Source organism: Echinops telfairi, unplaced genomic scaffold (assembly GCF_000313985.2).
Source record: "Echinops telfairi isolate 266 unplaced genomic scaffold, ASM31398v2 ScPeMD7_7453;HRSCAF=8491, whole genome shotgun sequence".
In the NCBI taxonomy this organism is placed as follows: domain Eukaryota; kingdom Metazoa; phylum Chordata; class Mammalia; order Afrosoricida; family Tenrecidae; genus Echinops; species Echinops telfairi.
The window spans coordinates 1,895,076-1,904,838 of NW_022111353.1; the positions used below are offsets into that span (position 1 = coordinate 1,895,076).

Consider the following 9,763-nt stretch of genomic DNA (forward strand, 5'->3'; position numbering starts at 1 on the left):
TGGCATGTTGGAATCGATCTATCAGGATATTCACATATACCCCCAAAAGGGGTGTCCTGAGGACATACTTTTTACCACAATCATAAGGAACAAGTTTGTGAAGTAGGCCCCAGCATCTCTGAAGTCTCCTGTAATTTCTATTTTATGTGCACCAGGATTAACAGTGGGAACTGCCCTAACAGAACTCCACCATTTGTCCCACAAAGGTGCTGATTAGTCCCCGTGATGGTAGAGGGCAGCACTGACTGAATCTCCAGAGACAGGGTGGGCATCATTATAATAGACAGCAAGGTTTCCATAGTAATCAAAGCAATCTGTCTCCTGTGAAATTATGCCACTACTTAGCCACGGTGTCCCTAGGAGTGAAATCAATGAGAAACCGACTAAATATTTACATGATTTCTACAGGCAGAAGAATGGTTGATCAGGTGAACAGCAGAATACACAGTCATGATCAATCAATCAATTCCAAGATCTGAACCAGTTTACAGACCCACACCCCCTTGACTGAGGGGAAAGCCGGATCCCTTTGAAGGAGGACCCTGCTACATCACCAATGGTTTATACTGTTCTTCTTTCTTCTAGCCTTCCCACCAGGGACCTGCAGAGTTTCACAAGAGTGACTGTTCATTGGGGAAAAGGAAATAATCAAACTCTTTGGGGATTACTGGACATTGGTTCTGAACTGACACTCATTCCAGGAGACCCAAAGTGTTTCAAAGTCCCACATGTCAGAGTTGGGCCTTATGGAGGTCAAGTTATCAATGGAGTTTTAGCTCAGGTACGCCTCACTGTGGGTTCAGTGCCCCCCCCCCCCCCCCCGCCACCTATCCTGTTGTTATTTCCCCAGTTACAGAATGCATCATTGAAATAGACATACTTAGTAACTGGCAGAACCCCCTTATTGGTTCCCTGAAATGTGGAAATAAGGGCTATCATAGTAAGAAAGGTCAAGTGGACACCATTAGAACTGCCCTTGCCTAGGAAAATAGTAAACCAAAAGCAGTACCGCATTCCTGGAGGCAGGGCAGAGATCAGTGCCCCCATCAATGGCCTGACAGATGCAGGGGTGGTGATTCCTAACACATCCCCATTTAGCTCACCTATATGGCCTGTAAAGAAGACAGATGGATCCTGGAGAATGACAATGAATTATCATAACCTTAACCAGGTGGTGGCTCCAATTGCAGCTGCCATTCCAGATGTGATTTCATTGCTTGAGCAAATTAGTACTTCTCCTGGTACTTGTTATGCAGCTATTGATCTGGCTAATGCCTTCTTCTCAATACCAGTCTCCAAGGCTCACTAGAAGCAGTTTGCCTTCAGCTGACAGGGGCAACAATACACTTTCACAACTCTCAACCCTGGGTACATAATCTCTTCTGCCCTGTGCCATAATTTAGTCTGAAGGTACCTTGATTGCCTGTTTATTCCACAAAGTGTCGCACTGGTCCATTATATTGATGACATTATGCTGATTGGACCCTCTAAGGAGGAATTATCAAAGACTCTAGATTCATTGGTACAACATCTGCATAAAAGAGTTTGGGAAATTAACTCAATGAAATTCAGGCACCCTGCACCTCAGTAAAATTTCTAGGGGTCCAGCGGTGTGGGACATGTTGAGATATTCCTACTAAAGTGAAGAATAAGCTATTGCATTTGGCCTCCTCAAGACAAAAAAGGAGGCACAACGCTTAGTGGGCCTCTTTGGATTTTGGAGGCAACATATCCCTCACTTGGGTGTTCTAATTTGACCTATTTATCAAGTAACATGAAAAGCCTCCGATTTTGAGTGGGACCCAACAAGAAAAGGCTCTTCAACAGGTTCAGGCTGCCATTCAAGATGCTTTGCCACTGGGAGCATATAATCCAGCTGACCCGATGGTGCTAGAGGTGTCAACTGTAGATAAAGATGCCATGTGGAGTCTTTGGCAGACCTCTATTGGTGAATCATAGCATAGACGTTGGGATTGTGGAGTAAAGTCCTGTCATCCTCTTCAGATAATTACCCCCCTTTTAAAAAACAGCTTTTGGCCTGTTACTGGGCCTTGGTGGAGACTGAATGCCTAACCATGGGACACCAAGTCACCATGAGGCCTGAACTACCCATCAAGAACTTGGTATTGTCTTACCCACAGAATCATAAAGTTGGACGTGCCCAGCAACACTCCATTGCTAAATGGAAGTGGTATATACGAGATCGGGCCAAAGCAGGACCTGAAGGGACAAGTAAGCTAAATAAAGAGGTGGCCCAAATGCCCAGAGTCTCCATTCCTGTCACATTACCTTCTTTCTCCCAGTCTGCACATATGGCCTCCTGGGGAATTCCTTACCATACTTTAACTGAAGACCACAACAACATGCTTGGTTTAGGGTTAGGGATGGCTCTGCATGATATGCATTTGCCACTTGTAAGTGGACAGCAGAACACTATAGCCCCTTTCTGGGATCTCCTTAAAGCACACTGGTGAAGGGAAATCTTCCCAATGGGCAGAACTTCGATCAGTGCATCTGGCCATTCTGTTTGCCTACAAGGAAAAATGACAAGATGTGAGACTATATACTGATTCATTGGCTGTGGCTAATTGCTTAGCTGGATAGCCAAGGAATTGGAAGGAAGATGGTTGGAAAATTGGTGACAAGGAGGTATGGGGAAGAGGTATGTGGATAGAACACTCTGAATGGGCCAAGAAAGTAAAGATAATTGTGTCTCATGTGACAGCTCACCAAGAGGTTACCTCTGAAGAGCAGGACTTTAATAATCAAGTGGATAAGATATAATGCACTGTGGAGACTGGGCCTCCTCTTTGCTCTGCCAATTCTAACATCACCCAATTGGCACATGAACCAACTGGACATGGTGGCGGGGATGGAGGTTATGCATGGGTGCAGCCACATGGACTTCCACTCACCAATGCTGACTTGGCCATTGCCACTGCTGCGGGCCCCATTTGCCAGCAGCAGAAACCGACATTAAGTCTAATATATGGGACCATTCCTTGGGGATATCAACCAGCAACTTGGTGGCAGGTTGATTCCATAGGACCCTTCCATCATGGAAGGGGCAGTGTTTTGTTCTTACTGGAATAGACACCTACTCTGGATATGGACTTGCCTTCCCTGCACACAATGCTTCTACCAAAACTACCATTCGTGGACTTACAGAATGCCTCATCCACCGGCATGGCATCCCACATAGCATTGCTTCAGATCAAGGAACTCACTTCACAGCAAATGCAGTACAGCAATGGGCCCATGCCCATGGAATCCACTGGTCGTATCATGCTCCTCATCATCCTGAAGCTGCTGGCTTGATAAAAAGATGGAATGGGCTCCTAAAAACACAATTATAGTGCCAACTAGGTGGCATCAACTTGCAGGGGTGGGGCAGTGTTCTCCAGGTACACTCTAAACCAGTGGCCAATATATGTTGCGTGTCTCCAATTGCCAGAATTCATGGGGCCAGGAACCAATGGGTGGAAGCTGGAGTGGCACCACTCACTATTTACTCCTAGTGATATGCTTGCAGCATTTTTGCTTCCTGTTCCTGCAACACTATGTGCTTCAGGTCTGGAGGTCCTGGTACCAAAGGAAGGAACTGTCCCACCCAGGAACACAGTACGGATTCCACTGAACTGGCAACTGAGAATGCCCCCTGGCCACTTTGGCCTCTAATGCCTTTGGATCAACAGGTCAGGAAGGGTGTCACTGTACTAAGTAGTGTAATTCATCCTGATTACCAAGGAGAAATTGGACTGCTGCTACATAATGGAGGTAAAGAAGAATATGTCTGGAATCCAGGAGATTCCATAGGCTGACTCTTACTGCTGCCATGCCTTGTGATTAAAGTAAATGGTAAGTTACAGCTACCGAATCCTGACAGGACATCTAATGACACAGACCCTTCAGGGATGAAGATCTGGGTCACCCCACCAGGCAAAAAACCACAGCCAGCTGAGGTGCTTGTCGAGGGCAAAGGTAATACAGAATGGGTAGCAGAAGAAGGTAGTTCTCCCTATCAGTTATTACCATGTGATCAATTGCAAAAGTGAGGTTTATAATTGTCAGTGTATTTTCTTAATATGTTCTTATTGAATATATTTCCTTTGTTCATGTATCATATATCAGATACAATTGGACTCAGTGTGTCTTCATTTATATATATGAAAGATGTTTGATATTAAGTAGAAGTGTAGTTTCGTTAATGTCCGGCAAATATATATGGCTAAAGAATTGTGTACGGATGCCAAGTTGGCAAGGGGTGGATTGAGGTAGTTAGTTTACTGTGCCAATCTGGCTGATAAACACATGTGGGACTAATTGAAGGACAGAGAGATAAATGGCTTTGCGAGCCCCACCTTTCTTGTCTCTTGCTCTTTGATGATCGGTCCAGTGTGCAGCTGCCTTGTTTGTTCTGTGTCTCAATTTGCAAGCTACACTACCTGTGGGACACCTAACCTGTGGATTGTGTCGCTGTAATTTGAGGTTGCTTCAAGACCTGCTTTTCCAAAGCATTGGAATTTAAGTCTATTGAACTCGGGACTGTCGGACCTTCTCATTTGGCTGACTGTTGGTGATCTGCCTTGCTGTTTGATGCCTGTGCCCGGATAGCCTGAATTTCTCTAGAGGACTACCCGGTGGCCCTCAAGACTTGAAGGACTGCCAGTGTCTTGCAACTGTCTCAGGGGAGTGAATTGCACTGGGCCATTTGTACTGCTTTATAATTTAATTAACTGTTTATTTCTTATATTATATATCTATCTGTATAAATATATATAAAATTATTAGCGTTCTGGTTGTGTTTCTCTAGAGAACCCTGTCTAACACTCTACTAAATAATAATGAAGGAGCCCTGGTTGTATAGTTGTTATGGTTATGCCTTGGGCTGGCAACCACAAGGTCAGCAATTCAAAATTAGTAGCCCTCTGAAGAAGAAAAACGAAGCATTCTACTCCCATAAAAGTTTACAGTCTTGGAAACCCTAGGGGCATTTCTACCCTGGCCCTACTATTGGGTCACTAAAAGTTGGAATCAACTTGAAGACAGTGAATCTGGTTTCTGGTTCCAGAATATTCAACAACTTCATGCAATGTTAACTTTCCCTACTCATCCAACTCTGGTCTAGTCCAGACTGCAAGTCTTCAGTGAGTGTAGCTTTATTACCACATTTTATGTTTTAATCAGTCTCGCAATTTCACACTCCTTCAGTAGTATGACTTCTTATTGTGGAAGTTGAAGAGGAGAGGGCTAGCACTGTTTATACTTAACTGAAATAATTATGCGTTTTGGGATCTTTCTTCTGTCACTGTCAGATACTTAAAATTATTTCTCTTTTGGGTGCATTTATGAGCCAATAAAAATGACCTGATATTAGGAAACTCCTTACTCACTTCCTTGAAGTAATCAGTGGTTTTCTGTATAAGGTAAGAACAAAATAAGAAAATCGACCCTCACCATTTAGACAAGATTGCCTTGCAGTTTTTAGTCAGCACAAAAATAAGCAAACAAAAAATAACTAAAAGTTAAAAATTGGAGGGTGGGGTGGAAAGGGGGAACAGATTACAAGGATCTACATATAACTTCCTCCATGGGCGACGGACAACAGAAAAGTGGGTGAAGGGAAATGTCAGACAGTGGAAGCTATGACAAAATAATAATTTATAAATTATAAAGGGTTCATGAGGGAGGGGAATGCTGGGAGCGAGGGGGGAAATTAGGAGCTGATGTCATGGTCTTAAGTTGACAGCAAATGTTTGGGAATGATGAGGGCAATGAATGTACAAATGTGCTTTACACAATTGATGTATATATGGATTGTGATAAGAGTTGTATGAGCCCCTAATAAAATGAATTAAAGAATTCAAAAGAAAGAAACATAAACCTTTATTCACGGGAAGCAAAATGTAGTAGAAATGCCAAAGAATCCATAAAAAATCAATTCAAATTTTAAAATATGTTTAGGAAGAGTACGCATATAAGGTCAATACACAAAAATCAATAGTCTTTCTAAATATGGTCACAAAAGTAGTCAATTGAACTTAACAACAGCACAAAATATGTAAAGATAAATTTAATAGACATGTACAAAGCCACTACACTGAAAATATATATAAATTTTAAGAAGATTTTTAAAGACTACGGGATAATTCTCTGTCATGGAATTAGTAGATAGAATCTCTGAAAGAAGACAATTCCTCAACCTTTGCTTTATTACTTAAATGTAATTCGAATCAATATCTCAGTAGGTATTTTGAAAAGTGAAAAAAAGGTTTTAAAAGTATATAGTTATATGACATCTCTCACTGACCCATGGCCCTATGGCGACATCACTGGAGACACAGTGTGGGAATGGCACCTGATAAGACCCTACCACACTGAGGCAAAATACTAACGGTGTGCAAAAGAACAGCAAGGGGAGCATACTTCTTTTCCCTCACATCCTCTTCTTCCATGTCCCCCAGAACTATTGTTTCCGTTGTTTTCTCCTATAGATTGTTTATCCTGTCTACGTTATCTAGATAGACATGCAGAGATAATAACATGCACAAAAGGAAGACAGAGAAAAACAAAGCTACAACAAACCAATGACAAAAAAAAATAAAATAAAAGGAAAACCCTGTAAATAGTTCGAGATCTGTTTGTTGACCCTTAGGAGTGTTTTCTGCTTGAGTCTGATGGGGTGCCATGCCCTGGACCCAAAGTCTATTTTTGGTATTCCCTTGGGACTTCGTTGCTCTGTTCCCCTTGCTGTTCTGTTGCACACCCTTACTGTTTTGCATTGGTGTGGTGGGATCATATCGGGTGGAATTCTCACACTGTGTCTCTAGTGTTGTCCCATGTAGGGCTATGGGTCAGTGATGGATGTCCTGTCTCATAATAGGGTCACTACTCGCTAATTTTTGTTGTGCTCCTCAAACCCCAAGAGTTATGTATTCATTAATTCTGGAAATACTTTTAGAAATTATTTCTCTGAATATTGTTCATTACTCATTCCCTCAAAAAAATGGACGCATATTCTGGAAGTATTATTTGATGCAATACATACCCTCATCTTTGGGCACCCAAATAATTTTCCATGCTTTTAAAAAGAAAGCATTTCTTTTATCTTTTTATTCAACTGGTGGTGGTGGAAAGTCCTTGGATATCTCTTTCAGTGTTCTAATTCTGGGTTTGGGGTGTTTTTTTTGTATTCTATCTGCTGCTTAATTTATTTTTGTAATTTTGAAATTTTATTATTACATACATTTATATAATAGTTTGCTTAATTTTCAAAGGCACCTTTTCTTTTCCCATGCATATTATTCTTTCTGTATTACTTGTTTTTCCTCTTTCATTCATTTAATGGTAGAACAATATGTATTTGAGTCTGTTTGAGATTGTTGCATTATTTACAAAATACTTCCAAATGATTAATAGAATACAAATCTTTGCATCAGAAGAGGCAATGTAAATGATGTAATGAAACATTTCAAAGGGTCATCTTTGCGTATTACTGACTGAAGCACTGTTTCCCTGGCAGAATGACATCTTAATAGAATCTTAGTGGACTCATCCATTGTCACAGAATATTGATCCTTAGTGTTTGCATACAATGTAGTACTGCAAACTTCAGTGTAAGCTGGGAAAATTAGGAAGGACTCTCAAATTGACTAAGTACTCTGTCACCCTGATAAAAAGGCACAGGAAAGAGAGATTAAGTCAGAGTCTATACAATTAATTTTCATTTTTCTACACCAGGCTTTGTAATGTGATATTTACACCTAAAATATTAACATGAGTTGTTGATATGTAATTGTGTGTTTCAAGGATTTTTATTGTCCAATGATAGTTAATTTATACAACGTCCTGTATTATCAGCTTTTCATTTAGCTTTTATTTCTTGATTAATTTTGATGCGTCCTTTCCAATATGTTTTGTTTTGTCTCCCAATTTGGAATTGAAAACTTGTCTCAGCAAAGAAGGCTAGATTTTCTGTCTTTGAACAGCTTTCTTAGAGCAGTCTTCATGGCTTTGTTCCTTAGACTGTAAATCATTGGGTTGAATGTTGGGGGCACAATTGTATAAAGAACAGTAAGTAAAAAGTCCATCACAGTTGGAGAATCAGAAGGTGGTCTTAGAAACTCAAAGAGCCCAGTAGAGATAAATAATATGACCACACACAGATGGGGTAGGCAAGTCGAAAAGGCTTTTGCTCTCCCCTCAGCAGATGGCATTCTGAGCACAGTAGAGAATATGTGTGTGTAGGAGTGGCCAATAGAGATGGAACAAAGAAATGCCACCACGGACAGGAAGGCAGAGACCCCAAGCTCCGGGATATAGTCATTGGAGCAAGAGAGTTTCAGGAGTTGGGGGATATCGCAGAAGAACTGGTGAATGACATTGGGACCACAGAAGTGGATGGAGAAAGTAGCAGCTGTATGCATGACCCCAGAGATGAGCCCACTGGTCCAGGCAGCTAAGACTCCGTGAACACAGGTGGTGGTGTCCATGATGGTTTCATAGCGCAGTGGAAAGCAGATGGCTACATAGCGGTCATAGGACATCACTGTGAGCATGGCCGTCTCAGCCCAACCAGAGAAAATAAATGTAAAACACTGTAGAATGCACTCCCAGAGAGAAATAGTGCCACTGTGCATGAAAGAATTACAAACGGATCTCGGTACAGTCGTAGTAATGTAGCACAGATCCAAAAAGGAGAGATGCTTCAGGAAGAAATACATAGGTGAGTGGAGACTACGATCTATGGCAGTTGCAGTGATAATGAGCATATTGCCAGTTAAAGCCACCAAGTAGAAGACTAAAAAAAGAGAAGCCTGTAAGATTTCTACCTCAGGATTTCCAGGAAAAGTCACGAGAAGAAATCCACTCATTGTAGTTAAATTAGTCATACTTTTTCTCTCCTTCCAAGGGCAATGCTGACTGCAAGAGAAGATAGACACTCACAGAAAAAACGTGCTATTTATCAGTTGAATCCACTTGTTCTGTGATGGTGGGTATAAAGTAATAATTATTGGTCTATCATTGTATCTATGAAATAGCTTTAAATATTAATAGTTATGTTGACAATTTCAGATGACATTGGCTCATTCTTATGTCATCATTTTAAGTAAAGGCAAGGAAATAGATACAAGTTAATTAATGGGATATATCTCATTCTCTCACTAACATCAAGCGGATGCCAACTGTGTTAAACAGCGTTCTCAAGAGAGACAAAACCAGATTTCTAGTAATTATATATGTATTTATAAAGATAGAAAGATATATAACATAATAAATGAACTGTTAAATTATAAAGCAGTACAAATGGCTCAGTGCAACTCACTCCCGTGAGAGAGTTATGTGACACTGGCAGTCCTTTAAGTCTTGAGGGCCACAAGTTAGTCCTCTGTAGAGAGAGCTAGGCTATATCAGCATAGGCAGCAAACAGCAAGGCAGGTCACCAACCTTCAGCCAGATCACCAACCGCCAGTCCCCAGCTCCAGAGTTGTACATTCCAATCGTGTGGTCTTAAAGGGACCTTAACTTACAGTGACACCGTTCACAGGCTAGGCATCCTACAGATAGTGTAGCAGGTAAACGGAGGCACCGAACAAGCAAGGCAGCCGCACACTGGTCCGATGATCAAAGAGCGAGAGACGAGAAAGGTGAGGCTCACCAAGCAATTTATTTCACCCCCCTTCAATTAATCCCACTTGTGTTTATTGGCCAGGCTGGCACAGTAAGCTACCTATCTCACCAACTCATGGTGACACTATAAGAC

The 9,763-nt window shown here is 41.5% G+C and overlaps 1 protein-coding gene across 1 annotated transcript; it reads right to left on the reverse strand.

Annotated features, from left to right (window-relative positions):
* Window positions 1-7,952: 7,952 nt before the first annotated feature.
* Window positions 7,953-8,891, reverse strand: LOC101649372 (olfactory receptor 14J1-like). Its single transcript, XM_004717318.1, has one exon. The coding sequence runs from the start codon at window positions 8,889-8,891 to the stop codon at window positions 7,953-7,955; it is 939 nt and encodes a 312-aa protein (XP_004717375.1).
* Between the last annotated feature and the right edge of the window lie 872 nt (window positions 8,892-9,763).

Excerpts from the sequence above, each read along its gene's own strand:
- LOC101649372 (XM_004717318.1), bottom strand. The coding sequence starts at position 8,891 with ATGACTAATTTAACTACAATGAGTGGATTTCTTCTCGTGACTTTTCCT.